The sequence below is a fragment of the Passer domesticus genome, chromosome 2 (genome assembly GCF_036417665.1).
Source record: "Passer domesticus isolate bPasDom1 chromosome 2, bPasDom1.hap1, whole genome shotgun sequence".
Classification (NCBI taxonomy): domain Eukaryota; kingdom Metazoa; phylum Chordata; class Aves; order Passeriformes; family Passeridae; genus Passer; species Passer domesticus.
This window is the reverse complement of record NC_087475.1, coordinates 67,886,796-67,904,601: the sequence shown is the minus strand read 5'-3', so window position 1 is coordinate 67,904,601 and position 17,806 is coordinate 67,886,796. Positions and strand designations below refer to the sequence as shown.

The following is a 17,806-nucleotide window of genomic DNA, read 5'->3' as shown; positions in this document are numbered from 1 at the left end:
CCCGAGCGGGAGGGCGGCGGCCCGCGGCGCTCGGGGGCAGCCGGCGGCGCGGCGGCCCCGCGCACCTGCTCACCTGTGCCCCGGCCGGCCGGGGGGGCCCGGCCCGGCCACTCCCCCGACGGGCTCGGCGCAGGCGCCCTGGCGGCTACCGCAGGCAGGGGGCGGCAACATGGCGGCGTGAGCGGCGGCGGGTTCGGCTCCACAACAACAGCGGCAGCGGCATCGCTCGCGCCGCCGCACGCCCCGCGCGCCGCTCGCCCCCGCCGGGCCGCACCGCGCTCGGCGCCGCCCGCGCCCCCGGCCCCCGCGGCAGGGAGGCGGCTCCGGGCGGGCAGTCCTCGGCTAACGGGGCATCGGCGCCCATAATAATCCCTCATTATAGCGGAGCGGGGGAGCGGCTCCTGGGACGGTGCCGGCGCCTCGGGCCGGCTCCCTGCGGCCCCGCCGGGTGCGACTGCGGTGGATGCGCGGCTCGGCCCGGCCGGGCGGGGAGGCGGCGGCGGCAGGTGCCGGTAACGGCGGGGGGTAAATGGCGAGCGAGAAGCCGGTGTCGGGGCCGGACCCGCAGCCCGCGGGACTTATCTCCGTCGGGGCCGGCGGTGGAGGCGGAGGCGGCGGCGGCAGCAGCAGCGTCGCGGTGATGGGGGAGCTGAGGGCGTCGGGCTCCGGGTCCGTGGTGCTCCCCGCGGGGATGATTAACCCGTCGGTGCCGATCCGCAATATCCGGATGAAATTCGCCGTCCTCATCGGACTCATCCAGGTTGGGGAGGTCAGCAACCGGGACATCGTGGAGACGGTGCTGAACCTGGTAAGCGGCCCGGCACCCCGCCCCGGTGACGCCCCGGCGGGCACCGGCCCGCGCAGCCCGCTCCTGCCGGGGCTGCCCCCGCGCCCCTCCGCCCCTGAGCCACCCGACAGGGACCTGCATCCTCCCAGCCCCCGGGTCCCTCCTACACGCACGGCCCTTCTCCAGCCATCCTTCCTTCCTCCCCAAACTCCTCGTTAATCCCGCGACCTGCTCATCTCCTCGTCCGTCGTGCGTGTGACAGAAGCCCCCTCAGCGCTCCCTAAACTCCAGGCAGGACCCTACCTAGAACAGACAGGCCACTCTTCCCCTTCCCAGTGCCTCGTCCCGGCCGCCTCCTGCAGAAGTGTAGTGTGTGCAATTTACAGCGAGAAAAATAAGGAGATTAAGTAATTTGCAATTTCGTGTTATGGACACTGCCCTCTAACCTAGTAGCTTCCTCTTGAGAAGAAAAGTGGCATGAATGTAGTATCTGTTTTTAATTGAAAAGCATTAAAAGCCCCAGCCTGAGCTGGTATCTTTTCTTGGTGGCTGAAACATGTGAAGGGTTTAACCCTGTTGGATCAGAGCTAGTTGAGCATTTTATGTGGAGGGGGGGAGAAGGGAGATTTTTGCAAGGATTTAATACGCTTTAATATCTGTAATAAAGAGTTAGTTGTATTGCAGTATTGTATTGGGTTGCCCAAGTCTTAATAACCTGCCCTGCTTTCCAAGACACATTCTTGTCTGCAAAAGTAAGTGTTGTTGCTACTTTGGTCCAAGGTCTGTGCATTGCAAAATACTATTGTACAGAGGTAAATAGCTGAAACAAGGAGAAAATGCTAAAATGTAGCTCCTTAGTCAGCTGCTCACTTCATGGAGTGAAAGAGTTACTGCAGGACTGTATGACTTAATGTTTTTGCGCTACCTACACCAAAGCCTGAGGAACCTACAGAAGCCAAGCGAGTGCATCTAAAAATGAATCACTTTCAATTATGTGCAATTTGGTGCTGTTCCTGAATGCAAGATTTGCTGCAGCAAAGCTTTTGAATCAGTTCAGTCAATGAAATACCCTCAAATTTTGCACATAAAATAGGATAGAAAAATGACTGCTCAAAACTGAATGGTAATTAATTGAAACTGCCTTTGTTTCAAATGAGTTTAATGCTTCTAATCGCCAGTCATTTTATACAAAGTCATGTAAAGAATATATTTTGTTTCAAACACTTTAAAAAGGTGTATTCTGCTGTCTGACAGTTATTTGCATTTGACCTAGCACAGACTGAATGGAAAAGCTGCAGCGTGCAGGGAAGGACGTAATTTGGTCAGATCATTTTAATATTTATGGCATATCTGAACACACAGGGTTAAAACTGATAGTTTTGTGAATATGTCAAAACAGTAATCTGGTATATTTCCCATTCCTCTCTACAAGCTGTTTGACAGCTTGAAATGTGACTTGTAAATTTTATTTTTGTTCTTTGTATGTATGGTACAAGTCATCATAACTTCATTGGTTTATTACCCATTTCTTTAAACGTAGCACTCGAAATAAGTTCATGATGTGCAGTTATTTTAGTAACTGGCTTTGTATATATCATGACAGATACAAAGATGTTTAATCCTTTTCTGATTTTCTTTCTTCTTTCATTCTTACTGATATTTAAGCTCATTTTAATTCTGGCTGTTAGTGCACCGGCAACTGGATTAACATTGCTTTGTCTTTGATGGATAGGTTAAGAGTATGTTTTGGTATCTATATGGAGGACATCCATTGCTTGCATATAAGATAGACCTACTAATCAGTTGCTGTTGCTGAAAACAATGTTAATATTTTAAAATAAACACAAGAGTGTTTAACAGTTCTCTCAGCACTAGGAGATGTATATGAATGTGAAACTGCTTGTGAGTCTGCTGCAGCAGCGTTGCATCCTGGATCAGTCATTACTTAACAGATGGACTCCAATATACAACAGTCAGTATTCCCAAAGCAGAGACAGGCTTTATTGTGTCTGTAATTTTTCTCTTCTCAGGGCAGTACATGTTTCAAAATTAGGTTTTTATATTTTAAACTTGATTTACTCACATGTGAAACAAGCAGTGAATATGGCAGATATAAACTGATGGCATATGGCTAAACTACTAAATATCTCATTCTGTATTAAGGATATTAGTAGCAACTTGGAATAAAGTGCATTTTTCTGTTCTAGAAGCATTCTTCAGTGGGTAGCTGGGGGCAGAAACAACTGTTTGGTTTGGTAATTTTGTTGTTTTGTTTTTCTTCAGTCTTTACCTGTGCTACTTCTGAATGACTTTTTATGCAGGTGTGATAATGAGTGAACAGTGATCTTGTTTTGATACATCAGTTGATATGTTAAGTCTCTGAGAGAAATGTAACTTAGACTATGCCATACTGGGTTGCTATAAGCCATTTGGTAATAGCTTTTTAGTATAAGAATTCTGCATAGCTGAGATGTTTTATTATCAGAGAGAATCAGAAGTTAAAGATGGAGATGCTTTTAAAATTTTCTTATACAAGATTATTGCTGTCTTTTGTGTAAAGCTTAAATAAATCTATTTACTCTTCCTGCATCTCCATGGAAGCAGCAGTAAATGTCAGAGACAAAACTTTGTTCTGGTGTGCCCTTGTTGTGGAGGTCGTCACTCTTCTTTCTTGTGAAGTTGGGCTTTTAGGCTTTCTCTTGAAGAGTTTTTATCTTTACCTGTTTGTTTTGGTGGCCACACACTGTAATCTCTAGTACTGAATTTTAGATTTAGCTCATGTAGTACTTTCTGATACTGATGGACGTAGTGATTTATTGTATCTGTGAGGTGAGGAAGTGTATTCTTTACAGTGTTGAAAATCTTTGTGGTCCAATATCTTGTTGGATTTTCAGCTTTGCCAAATTTTAACAGTGGACTGTCACATCAGACAATATTTCGGTTTTGGGCATTCCTCCATTGTTTAGGAGATTAGTTGTTTCTCTTGATGTATTTCTTAGTATTTCCTCAGAACCTGCTGTGTTCAAAGTTCTGTTAAACTGGTCAGCGGAGTGTCACTTTGTAGAATATCTAGTATAGCTTTTGTTATTTTTCATTGTTTAAGATTATCATGAAAAACAGTGGAGAGAGGGTTCAGCCTTTTATATGCCAATGCCTATGAAGGACTCAGTTATCCTTACAAAGACCTGGTGGTGTTAGTGCTGAGAAGGTCAGAAGATCTTAAAAATCCATGAGCTGAAAAATTTTTTAGAATGATTTTATATATTATTGTGTTATTTTTACGTTTCTGAAAGTAGGAGGGAATGCCTCATTGTATCACATGGGTTCTTCTTCTGTGATGGTGCTTATTTTGGTTTTGGTCCATGGGTTTAGTATGAATTCCCAGGCTCAGCATGCTCTCTCTGAGATGTGTGTTCACTGACCCTTGTGTACTGCAAAGCACCAAACTAGTAAGGGCTTTCCTTAAAAAAAAAAAATGTAATCCTTTAATTGCTCTAAGGGATTTCACTTTGGGGATATTTTGACACCAGTTCTATGCTTCTATTGTCAAGGAGGCCCCTTTGAACAGCTCTGTTAGTGTTCTTAGGGTGCTCTCAAGGATGTTGTTATTGCATGGTAGATGTGCTTGTTGCTGTTAGACTGATGTTTAAAATAAAATTCTATACCATGTGCTCCAGAAAATGTGGTATTAAAGTGGAAGTGGATCAGTCTGTCTATCTATTCTTCTACTTTGTCTACTTTTGTTTTTCTTATTTCCTACAACAAAGTTTCCACATATGGCTTTGACTAGTTTTCTTTAATGTACCTTGACTGGTCTTCTGTTATTTTACTGACTTGCTTTCTTAGTTCTCTGCTTTTCCAGTATTTTAGTGGTCTTGGGAATTTTTAATTCAGTGCATATTTTGAACTGACTCCTGTTTGGCCATCTTTGATCAAACACAACTATGTGAGTTGCATTGTTTCTTAGCTTTTAGGAACCTTTCTCTGTTCTGGTTTGAATTTCCTAGTATTTGTGATTTTGAGTTTTGTAGTGCTGATTATATGGCAGTGCACAGTAAGCAAGGTGAACAGAAAGCTGAATGATACTAAAAAGTTGTGACTGGCTCTGAAACATGCTGCTCGTTTTGCCTGTGCATCTTGAACAAATGATGTGATGCAGATGTGAACAGATTTCAGTCTGATACAGGTGTAGCTGACCAGGGTTCTCCTTGTGCAATCTGGAAAGCTTTTATATAGGTTTTGTCAGGCTAGAGAGTGCTTGTAAGAAGTAGGTCAAACACCAGGCTTAGTTCAAAAAGTCTTTTTCTGTTCTTGTTGACTGCAGCCCACACTTCTGCCTAGCTCTTCTCGTTTTCTTGGCTGTTCCATCCTACTTCAGTGTTAGTCACCCATCACAAGAGGTAAGCCGTTTTTTAGTGCTCTGTCACATTGTGTACTCGTAGGAGTGGCATTTGCAGTTTCAGAGCAAATGGGTTGAATTATGTGAGAGATCCTTCTCTCCCTGCAGGTTTTCTGTAGTAGTGGTCATAAGGAAAAATGTAAAGGGAGGCCTGTGTAAGAAAGGTGTTTTTTTGGTTTTGTTTTTGGTTTTTTTTTTTCCCTTTGGTACTTCTTTACTTCAGAGGTTGGTTAAGGGTTTCTTAAGCTATAGCTGGTATAGCTGGTTTGGTATCTGAATTCTTTGAATCCATTTATAGTTTTGGTTTGCTCCACTGTCCCATGGCACACTTCTATTGTCACATGGGGAGGAAGAAACACTTTTGTTCATTGGACGCTGTTGTAGTCTGAGAAAGTGTGTGCCTCCTGAGATGTAGCCTCTGTCATATGATTTTTGTTTTTCTTGTGGAACTAGCTTGGCAGGCTTGAGAATCTTCCATTTTCTTAGTGTAAGCTTTTTCATTTTGAGTGTTATTCTCTGCTGATAGATGATAGTAATAAAAAAGTGAAGTTTGGGGAAATTTCAAAGTTGGAATTTTTTGGGGGGGTTTTGTTTGTTTGCTTTTTGTGTGAGTTTTGGTTTAGGTAATACTTAACTGAAGGTGGCAGTCCTTGTCCAAGTTACTGTCTGTCCCACTGGCCTCTTGGTATCCTGCTCATCTATCCAACTAATCTGTTTGGACATTGCTGTACAAGCTACCAGAGCTGTATGAAAAGAGTTCTCACTCTAATGTGAGAGTTTGTCATAACATTCCATGGGCAGCTACTTTAGAGTACTGTAGCTCTTGTCATTATTTAATACTTCTGTGGAAAACTTAGTTTTGATTACAGAAAATCTTTGAATGACTGAATGTTCATTTAATTATTTTATTATAACTGGTTTTTGGGGGCTTTTTATCTAATCTCTGACAGTAGGTGTTTATGGCTGAAAAGTTTTTTCAATCCTTGTATCAGTCATAAAGCACTAATGGTATCTCAGTAGGAGGCTTGGAATCTGCTGTGGTTCTTGTATGATGGGTTGATATATTTCTATAGGTGATAACTTTTAAAAATCTGTCATGTTGGCATGTAACTGAATGTTCCTTAATGCTTAACTCTGAATAGCTATTTTCTTCTTAGTTTTATATCCTGATTTTACTTCTTACTTGTCTTTACAGGATTTAATTCATGGATTATAAAGGAGGTCAATACCTAGAGGCTCTTTTATTTTTGTCACACTGAAATAAAATAGTTGTGAGACTTGTATTGAAAAAACACCTGCAATCCTTGACCTTTCCCCCTTCTCTCTCCTGAGACTCTACCTGTGTTTTATCCCTTTGCACCAAGCAAAGGGTTAGCACCTTTTTCTATCAAGATGCTATTTTTATGAAATTGTGACCTGATTCCCCACTTAAGCCATGTGTTTCACAAGACTAAGCATTTAGCTGTGTATTTGGTTAAACACTAGTCGTTCTCTCTGCCCTCCATATTTTCCCCCGTCCCTGCTTTCAGATGAACGCTCAAAGGGGTAGAAGTTGGAGCTGTGGCAAGGCTGAGGTCTAAGAGGCTGTGGTGCAGTTTTTTCTTTCATGTTAATGCTTTTCACTGTGTTCACTCATACATCTCAAATATATGAAACTCTATACTGCATCTTTAAAAACATCAACAAAAAACTAGCACCCAAAACCTGCATAATAATCTCTGAATTACTCCAATCTCCAAATTTGTTCTCCTTCTGCACTGTATTTGATTTAGTCAAAGTGGAATGAAATCTGTGATTGGGTTACTACAAAACAGAATCTTTTCTGATAAATGTTGTGCACAGTATTAACAGAATATTAACTTAATAAGCTATCTAAGCTATTTTAAATCAGCCTCTTAAGTCTTACCTGTTCATTATTTGTTTCTGTACTGTTTCCATTTTGTATTTTGGCCTGTCTCAGTAAATCTAGTTCAGATTAATTTGTGTTGCTCTTCCATGAGTGTACAGTGTTTTATTGTCCTTTACACAGAACAGCATCAGCTACCTCATTATATATTCAATGTACCTGGTGGCCAGAGGGTCACTGTAGTAGTGTGTGTTTACTCTGATGAAGTTCCTTTTATTTTTTTAGTGAAATTTGATAATTTATTACTGTTTGTTTTTATGGAAACATCCCATTGTGGAGCTTTACCCATTCTTGCATAGACAGAACCTTTAAGCTTTTTTAAAGTCTGAATCAAATTTAGAATTTGATTTTGGAATCAGAGGCAGCAGATCTCTTGAAACATCAGTTTTGAATTCGATGACCTCCCTCATCTGTCTTGCAAGAGTTTGGTGTAGATGTACTACAGTATCTGATACATGATCATCAGCATAAATATAATAAAAAAATTTAAAAATATTTTATTTGTGGAGAGTCGCATATTCCTTCCTTAATGATAGAAACATCCACTTCAACTATAGGGTTAATAGGGATTTCAGCTATTTGACTATAATTTCATAACTTCAATTTAAGATTATTAATGACATTAATAGCTAAGAGGAAGATTATTTATTATTCCCAGTAGAGAAGCATCTCAACTTCTGATCAACCTACTGATTGCTAAAGTTGCATTCCACTAATTTTTACAGTTTAGCATTTTTTGGTACTTTGGACATAGGTGGAAAATAATAACCTTTGGTAAATAAGTCTAAGTAGTTTTGGTGTTACTGAGGTTTACATCAGCAACGTTAATTCATTTATTTTGGTGCTACCCTATAATAAGACTACCCTGCTTTGCTTTAAAATTGGGTTGCATCACTGAAATTGTTCCAACATGACAATTCACTGAAAGCTTGTATAAATGCAAGTGTTGCTAATGCTGTTCAACAGCTTACAAATGCTTGGCATCTGTCTTTGCAAAATGATGTTTCATTCACTGCCCTTTTGTTTAACAGTTGAAAGCCTTCCTTAACTATGCAGAATAAGTATTAAGTTTTAGAATTAGCTGGAAGTGAGATATGGCAAAATATTCACTTACAAGTGAAGTTGTTATTCATATCATGCTTTTTGTTACCTCATGGCTTTTGTAGTACTGGGACTGTAGACAGAAGGATGGAAATAATCATTCTTTGAGCAGATTCTTCTAAGCCAATGAGGCATTGTAATCAGTTTTATGTGATCTCACTTCTTTTTTTGCTTTATAAGTCTTCATATTCTGTGACAAATACTAAATTACACCAAGTTTTCCAACTTTTATTGAATTTTGATTGCCTGCTTTAAGAGCCACTATAGCAGGTTTGTCTTTTTAAAAATTTGGTTTCATAAAAAGAAAATAGTTTGAATATAAACACAAATGTGAATTTGAAAGCCTGTCTTTTGGTTGAGAAAGGATCCCATACAAACCTGTTGCAACAAATTACTACAACAAACTTAAAGAAAATATAAAATGTGCTTTCATTAAATATAGAATAGTAGCCATGTTCAAGCTAGTAATAAACCAACTGAAGCCATGATGTTTTGTATTGCTCATGCCTCACCAGTCAGTTTGCCCTTAATCTTAAACAATATGTGGTGTGGCTCACCGCATTAAAAAAACCCCTTGATTTAATTGGGAGCAAATATTCTCCCTATGTCACTGTTAATGTTAAAAGCCTTTAAAAAAGTTTTTTTATTAAAAAACAAAAAAGGAAAAAGGATTACTTTGAAATCAGGGGTGTATTCCTGCTTAAAGTCAAATGTATGCTTTTTATAGCTGGAAGAACAGGAAAGCTGTCTGCCCCTTCCAATAGGACAAATATCAGAATGGAGCTACAGAGCTATGGCAGCTCTAGTCACATAGCATATTCATAATGGGACCAAACATGTTTAATTGCAGGAATTGTAATGTTGAGAGAATGGGTAAAGAGGTTTGGCCTGAAAAGAGGTGAAAGCCTATTTTATAGGGAAGAAATCAGCTTCATCCCTCTTCAAATCATATTTTTTATGTCAATAATGAAACTTAGTGAGGAGCCTCTGAAAGCTGCATTTTTGGCTACGTTAATTTATGGAATAAGGAAGAAGTAAAGAACCTTACTAAGTATTGTGTTGCACTTTCAAGGCTGGTGGCTTTTGCCATTTTCTTGTGAGTTTGGGAGCTCCAATAAAAGCTCAGCACCCCCTCTTTTCCTTCTGTTGCTCCAGTGAAATAAATTACCTGTTTTTGTAAATGGCAAGGTGTGTGCAGTATTTATGAGTCATATCTGTGACTGATGGCTTCTTGGCTGTTAATATTCATCTCCTGAATAGCTGAAACTGATGGAAATGTTGGTGTAATGCTGTATTGGATTGGGTAAGGTGCTCCAAGCAATATGCTCAGGATATGGGAGCTGTTTCATTCTTGTTTCCCCTCAAGAGACTTGTGGAGCCCTTGCCCCATATTTTAGACTCTGGGCTTCTGAAAATCTTTGCTGCCACTGCTTCTGTATCTTCTGTATGCTTCTGTATCTTTGAAGGTATGTAAGCTATGACATACATATCTTCAAAGAACCTGCAGAAGTCCATCTTTTGTTTGTTTTGTTTTACATAGCTTATTAAGTTATTTGAAAGACTTTCTTATCCACTTTGTTTCTCGTGGAAACATTGCAGTTTCCATTGCATCTTTTGATACCTTAGAGAGCACTTTGTGAATGCAGTAATAGACTTACGAGAAGACCATGTTAATGTTGAGTCTACTGTCCAAGGGTGAAGTGAATTCTCTCCATCTAAAAGGAAACTGTATCATGGTATCCTGGGCTCATAGCACTAAGAAGGGTGTGGCTCCCTTGTGTTTACTCCCTGCCCATCCCACTTCCCCTAAAAATATACATTTATAAGATTTCTTCAAATCTTTTCTTCTTAAGGCTAATAATCCCAGCTCTCTTCAGCCTTTCTTTGTATGTCAGATGTTTCAATCCCTTAATCATTCACACATTTAAGTCTTTATTCTCCTTGTGCAGATAAGAAAAAGTGGGAGGTGGAGTCTGGGAAGCCTTTTAATTATAGCAATCCTCTTCCTCATTTCACAGTATGAGCTGCAGTATCTACCACAAATAATCCTGTGTACCAATGCCTAACTCAGCAAAGGAAAATTTGCACCATGTGCAGCCAAGAAAGAAAACAGACCTTGGTGAGCCACAGCAGTGAGCATTTGCTTTTCACCCATTGTGCCTGCTTGCTAATAGATAGTCTTGGATGAAACACAAACCCAAGTCTGTCTGTTGGTTCTGCAAATCAAAGTTACGGTTATATGTAAGCTTATTTCTTGGATTTCAGAAATATGAGATGTAGGTACATTTAATATTTTGCTGGGAAAGTACAAAGTTAATGGCATAATACTCAGTTAATGAAACTTTGTGGCTCTTTATATAATATTTATAGTATACTATAAATACTACTTTATTCAAAAAATTAGCATGAAATGACATTAAACTAGAACTGTTAGCATAGTTTTCAAAGCAATAGCTGCTTCATGTTAGAATGAAAATTTAAAATACAAAATTCAGTATAGAGCCAAGGCTGTTGAAATTCTGCATCGGGTTTGTCAAAAATAATAGATTTATGACTTTATATATAGTCTAAGATTTATATATTAAATATTCAATAGCACTTCATGTGCATATAACTGTATGCAACTTAGAAACTGTAATATATGAAACAAAGATGATTATGTAACAAAATTTTATAGTTCATGTTCCATGAGCAGAAAACCATTTATTCAAAGTAACTTATCATGTACGGTAATAAACACATTGTAACTAGAACAATGTGTAGGCTTAGTCACTGAGAGGTAGTCAGTCTTTCATAGTTGATACAGTACAGTATTTGACATTTTAAACATAGTGCTCACTGAATAGGAGCTGATGCAGTCTTTAAAATGGATCAGTGAAGTTGATAATTGTGGGTATTTTCTAAAACCCAGAAGCAGGTTATTCCCACTGTTCACAATTGCAATGATTTCCCTTATTATTAGTATAAGGGGGTTTTATACTTTCAAGGCCGGGTTGGGTGGTGCTTTGAGCAACCAGGTCTATGGGAAGATGTCCCTGCCCATGGCAGGGGAATTGGATTTAGATGATCTTCAAGGTCTCTTCAAACCCAAACTGTTCTGTGATGGTTCTATAACAAGGAAAAATGAACTATAATAAAATATTTTGTATTTGTTTGTATTTTTTTCTGTAATAAAATGTGATTAAATTATATTTAAGAATAAATTTGGATCTACTCAGTTGCTGTCTCAGTTCAAAGAGTAGCTCTTAAGTCTGTAATCTGTTTTGTCACTTGAAGTTGTAGTTTAAACTTTCCTTTTTTCAGAAACCCAACAGCGCAAACTAAAGCAAATACAATTATAATGTATGAAGAGCCTCTAGAGTACCTAAGCACAATCAAGAAGGATGGGAAAGGGAGGAAGCAGAAGTTTCAGCTGAGTGAGGGTGATAACTTTTAGGCTGCTGAAGTTGATACATTCCCAGCTGAGTCTTTAAAAGAAAAAAATTACCAGAAATGTATCAAATTTACCCAAATTGTTAGTTGTTTAGATTAAGTTTAGCTGTTGAGAAATGGTACTGTTAAAAGGAAGCATTACATTAAAAAATAAAAACCTAACAGCATGATGGGAAAATTCTGAGTACAACAGGTTATCTTTCAGTGTCCGCCTGGATTTACAGAGACCTTGAGATGACTTGTTACATGATGTTTTATTAATTTTTGAGGTGTCTGAGGGAATTATCACCATCTGTTAATACCAGAGTCTAAGCCACCATGTGGGTTTCAAAGTGCTTTGTGTTGAAATTTTTAAGTAAGAAATCCTTCTCTTAAAACTAAATGCAGTTAAGAGGTTTCAGAGTGTAAATGGAGAATACCTTTTATAGTCCAGATTTAAGCTCTTGGATCATTTGTCACAGCTTTGGTTTGAGGTCCTAGCCTGTCCTCTGAAGTTAGGATGGTTGCAAGTACTTGTAATGGACTTTTCCTCATGCAGGATTTAGGACATAACTGTCTTTTCAACTTGCTTTAAGTTAGGAGAGCTCTGTTTTACCCAGAAGTTACTTCACTGTGAAAAGAAAGCAGCACATCTATTGTATTTTAGTCTGGCTGAGATCAATCCTAAATGCATCTTGTACCAAAAATCTGGTATTATCCAGAAGTGCAGAAGAAACAGTAAATGTCTTGAAGTGTCATTACAATCTAAATCCTTTCTGGAGGTCAGAGGAATCTTGGAAATACATTGTTTAAATTATTACTTCAAAATTCTTCTCTCATGTGCTCCTTGTGGAGTTATAGTAGATTTTTAGGCCTTCCTTAGTAATAAGATGATAAAGCAACTTGAACATTTTTGAGGATGAGCATTGGGTTGTTTTTGCTTAAGCAGTACATCTGAAATGGACATGTATGTTTGTTGTATTAGTTTTTGAATAATCACAGGTTTAAAAATTCTCTTATGTATGCATTCTGTAGAGCATGAAGGGTTGAGGGGACCACATACTTCATACTACGAGCAAGACATGGCACAGCTGCAGCTGACAGTACAGCCAAGATGAATTTTGATTTAAAATTTCTTTAAGAAATCTTGAAGATTGCCTGGGAGATAGGGAAAATTGTGGTCTAAAAGCAATCCTAATTTAAGCAAAACTCTTTGGCATTTCTATTTATTTAGAAAATGGAAATCCAACTAAATAGTCTATACTTAGTGTAGCAAAATGAGATCTTTAAAACACTGTAATGAAAGGCTACTTGAGCATTATTAAAAATTAATACAGCCAAGAGAGTTATTGAGAAAAGTGGTGTTTAGCAGTAATTGTTAATACATTTTGGTACTGCTATATGGTAAGTAGCTTCCAGCTTCATAGTTTGTGTTCTGTTTGTCTTGTAATATTTTTCATTATTTTACAATGGTCTTTTTCTTCTTGTGTATTTTTAAGTTAAGAATAACCATTCTAGGTCAATAGGTTTGTACTGTGACTGAAAACAAAGATTTGCCCCAAGTCTTTTATTGTATAAGCATCAAAATAAGCTGTAGAAGAAAAATACTTTAAGTAATAAAACTGATCTTTGGGAAGTAGAATGTCATATAAAAAACTGTATTATGATGCTTTATGAGGATAATGTCTGGGATAATGCTCAGCTTTTGAAGGTGTGGAGTTTGGGGATTGGAGTGATATAATCCTGGTCTCAGAGGATGTAGTGGATTTATGTGTCCAGGCTTTGGTAGTGGGGGGGGATGCAGCGGTGGTTTCTGCGAGAACCTGCTGGAAGCTTCTCCTGTGTCTGATAGAGCCGCTGCCAGCCAGCTCCAAGCCAGACCCATCAGCAATGGTGGCACTGACTGTGGGCAACAGATTTGAAAAGAACTTACTGCAGAGGAGTGATTGCAGCTGGAGAGAGGAGTGAGAATACATGAGGGGCACAGCCCAGTACACAGCAAGGTCAGTGAGGAAGAGAGGGGGGAGGCGCTCCAGCTGATGGAGCAGAGAGTCCCCTGCAGCCTGTTGTGTAGACCATGATGTGGCAGCTGTTCCTCTGCAGCCCGTGGAGATCTGTGAGGGACCCGCCTGCAGCCTGTGGAGGACCAGGAAGCAGAGGGATGCCCAGAGGAGGGAGTGGCCCTATGGAGAGCCTGTGCTGAAGCAGGTTTTCTGGCAAAGCTTGGGGCCTCATGGTGGACCCATGCCGGAGCAATCTGTTCTTGAAGGACCGCACCCTATGGAAGGGACACATGCTGGAGCAGTTTGTGTAAGAACTGTAGCTTGTGGAAGGGACCCATGTTGGAGAAGATCATGGAGGAATGTGTCCTGTGGGAGAGACACGGTGCTGGAGCATGGGAGGAGAACCAGAAGAAAGAAGTGATGGAGACAGTGTGAAATGGACAAATGACAGCCCCTGTTCCTTGACTCTCTTCATCATTTGGGGGAAGAAGAAGGGAGAGAATTTGGGAACGAAGTTGAGCTTGGAAAAAAGGGAAAGGGATGGAGAAGCAGTGTTTTAAGGCTTGATTTTATTTATAGTTGTCTTATTTTTGATTTTTAGTAAATTTGTTTCTTTAAGTCATGCCTGATTTTCCCATGATAGTAATTGCTGAGTGATCTCTTTTCTTGCTTTTATATTGACCCATGAGTCTTTTGTTGTATATTTGTCCCCCTGTCCAGCCAAGGAGGGCAGTGATAGAGTAGCTTGGTGGCCACCAGGTGTAAGGAGATACAGTAAACCTGTAGATTAAATACTTTTATTTGTAGTTATAAACAGAATTAGGCTTCTATGCAGGGATTGATAGTTATACGCTACTATTAATTTGTCTGTATTTCAACAAACAGCTGCTTTTCATCTTTTGAAATGTGGACTTTCCTAATTGCTTTGACATTTGCAGTGGTGAGGCATAATCAGAAAAAGGTGATTGATATTTTTGAGTGATGAATAAGGCTTAGCTATGCCTAGTGGCTGTCCTATAAGCATTGCCATTTGCGATACTCCAATAGAACCTGACTAGGTATGAGAAACTGGCGGTTGCACAGGTCTCTTTAGTAAATCTAGTGCTACTTCTGGAAGGTCTTGTTTGACAGAGATTAATCAGCTTTCTTGTGCAGATTGCTGAGTGTCTGTCTTCATACATGTAAAGCTATTAAAAGACTTATTGGAGGGCAGTGATACCAGTAAACAATTTGCATTAAATTTTTTTTGTCACTAATTCCACATTGCACTCCATGTGATATGGATGCAAGTCCTTACATTTTATGCTCTATGGGTTTTATTTACACACCTTGGGATTTTTTCCTACTAACTAGTACCCCTTGTATAACAGACCCACTGAAAACACAAGCCCAGCTTTCACACAGAAGGCTCAGAATTTGCATCTTGTAGGATTTGTATCCTGTAGCTACATTGTGCTTTTAAAGCCCTAGCTGAACAGAAAGAAGACTATATCTGTTCTCATTGTGACAAGTTCATGGTGGGTTTTCAACATGTTTTACCCTGACTTGTAATGTTACAATTAAGTGTGTTAAAGAGGAAATTAAATGTTTTCTTTTTCAAGCCTTATCAGACAGCTACTGCTATTTAAAACTGTCTTGTATAACAGAAAACTGTCATTTATTTATTATGGTGGTAGACTGGTAAGTTACAATTTAAATTTAACAAACGAATGGATGGAAATTTTCTAAGTTTGTCAGTTCCGGATATATTCAAAATGCACCCAACTAATTTAAAGTTAAACATTACACTGCTATGGCACAATTACTGGGTGATTTCTATTTTAAAGAGGGAGGCTGTAAGATTTTTCTTTTTTCATAGAAGAAAAGATCAGGATCATGTTTGAATGCCTTCCTTCTTATCCCTGTCAAATAGGATTTTCTGTTTTGGTTGGCTGCCAGAGTCTAGTATATATGTGTGTGTTCTACCCGGAAACATTTGATTGTCTTTATCTGTATTTGGTAGTTATACCGTGGATGCTTACATAAGATTTTCTTTGTGTAGGTGAGATTAACATTGTTTAATTTTATGTGCTTTTAAAGTTGCAGAGCCGTTCCTTTTTCCCTATAAAGGACCAGTTAAGACTTTCACAGATGTCTGGCACATTTGATTGCAAACCACCGTTGAATGGCACACACACTGTTTAGTTAGATTGTATTTTCTATTTTAAAAAATCATGTCAAAAATGAAAAAATGGAATGCCTAGTGAGTATCAGAAAATTATAAATGTCAATATAAGGATTTGGAGGCACTTCTTTGGTATGAATAAAATATTAATGTAGATGTTGTTACCCAGTTTTGAATCACAGGATTCTGAAGTCTTAAGAGATAAACTATGAGGGTTGGTTAAAATGCTTTTTAAAAATAGCCTTGAATCAATTACAGAATGCTAAATCATGCTCATGATTTGAAATGAATGGCCTCTTATTATTGGTGGTCAAAACTGAGGAAGCATGTGTTGAGCTGTAGACTCTGTGGGAGGACATGATGGAACACGATCTAAATTAATACCTTCAGGTATTAAATAGTATAGGTATTAATATAGGGGTTTTCTTTTGTTTTTTGTTCACATGCTTGAAAAGATTTGGATTTAATTTCAAGAATGTGAAGAAGTTGCTTGTTTTTTAAAAATGTGGCAGTATTGGATCTCTTGTTTTCAACAAGTGGTTCTTGCTTGGCTGGCACACACATGTGAAGAAAATCTGCTCCTTTTGAGAGGAAGAGGCTTTACAGAACTGCTTAGAGTAAAAAAATAACTAAAAAAGCTACATATCTGTCCTAAATACGATAAAATTGGATTAAAAAGGGGACCTATCTGTTCAGTGAGGCACTGTTAGTTGTTCTAGACATATACTGGCCAGAGATTTCTTTATCCTTGTTCACCTAGTTGGACTTTACTTTCTTTAGAATAGACATTTGAAACAATTGACTTTTTGAGTCCCATCCCATCTTCACTGTTTAAATAAGATAGCATTTTAAAAATCTCCTTTTGATCTTCAATAGTAATAGTCAGTATAATCCTTATCATAAGTATTTCAAACAGTGGTTTATGGTTTTGCTTTCAAATTAAGTAAGAATTGAATTGTCGTGGAAAACAAGTATTGAGAATGCATTTCAATGACTCTATGGAATATGGGGTAGATATTATTAGCAAAGGAAACAGAAACTATCTGATGCAAGCTTTCAGTCTTTTTTTTTTTTTGTCTTTGTAGGCCCATTCCTTTCAGTTTCCATAGCTTCACTATTACACTTTATCAGTAGTTAAAATGATTTTTTTCTCAAAATTCTAATTTTAAATCATTCTTCAAAGTCAGTATCATTGCTTATTGAATGAAAGTAAGGCTACCATAGTCTTTTGTTCTAAATAAGCAATTCTTTTTTTCTGTACTTAGATTTTCATGAGTATCAAAGCTGTATCTGTTGTAACTGGATTTCGAAATAATTGTTTGGTTGTTTTTTTTTCTTAATGGATTTCAAATGAAAAATATGCAAATATTTCTAACTCTGCATCCCTTAAAATAAAAACCGTATTTTCAAATAATCTCGGTGATATTGGAAGCATTAAGTATTTCTTCTGGCTGGAGTATTTCAGCAAAGTATTCTTTCATGAAAATCTTTGATGTGCTTACATTAATTGTACTAAACTGCTTGTCATATACATCAGTGAAAAATCAGTTTCAGGATTGTGGGCTGATTTTGTTCTTTGTTTTTTGTTTTAATTTCCTTAAAATACATATTCTTATGAAACTAATAATGAAAAACTAAAAGAACTCCCAAGATCACAAACAGAAACATGTAATGAAACAATCTCACTTAACTGGAAATCAAATAATTATTTGTTAAACTACTTTTAAATTAACCTTCTCTGAACTAAAATTTAAAGCCAGTTATGGTACAATGGGTTACTAAGGGGGTATCAGGAAGTCTCAGTTCTGGTCAATTGAACAACTATGTTTAAGTTTTCTTTTTCAACTGTTCAAGTTTTCATATGGCTTTGTGATTGGCCTTTAAAGGAGGAAGAAGATTTGGGAGTGTTGGACAAGAAGCTTGATATGACCCAGCAAAGTGGTCTTGCAGTCCAGAACAGCCATATCCTGGGCTACATGACAAGGAGTGTGGCCAGCAGGTCAAGGGAGGTGATTCTCCCCCTCTACTCCACTCT

The 17,806-nt window shown here is 38.7% G+C and overlaps 1 protein-coding gene across 7 annotated transcripts in view; it reads left to right on the top strand.

The window, feature by feature from the left end:
* The first annotated feature begins 523 nt into the window (after nucleotides 1-523).
* NBEA (neurobeachin) overlaps nucleotides 524-17,806 on the top strand; it is a 452,703-nt gene continuing 435,420 nt past the window's right edge. For all 7 annotated transcript variants that reach the window (XM_064409011.1, XM_064409015.1, XM_064409017.1 and 4 more), the window contains exon 1: nucleotides 524-808. In XM_064409011.1, the coding sequence (XP_064265081.1) occupies nucleotides 530-808 (279 nt within the window). In that variant the 5' untranslated portion in view covers nucleotides 524-529. The remainder of the gene's footprint in view (nucleotides 809-17,806) is intronic.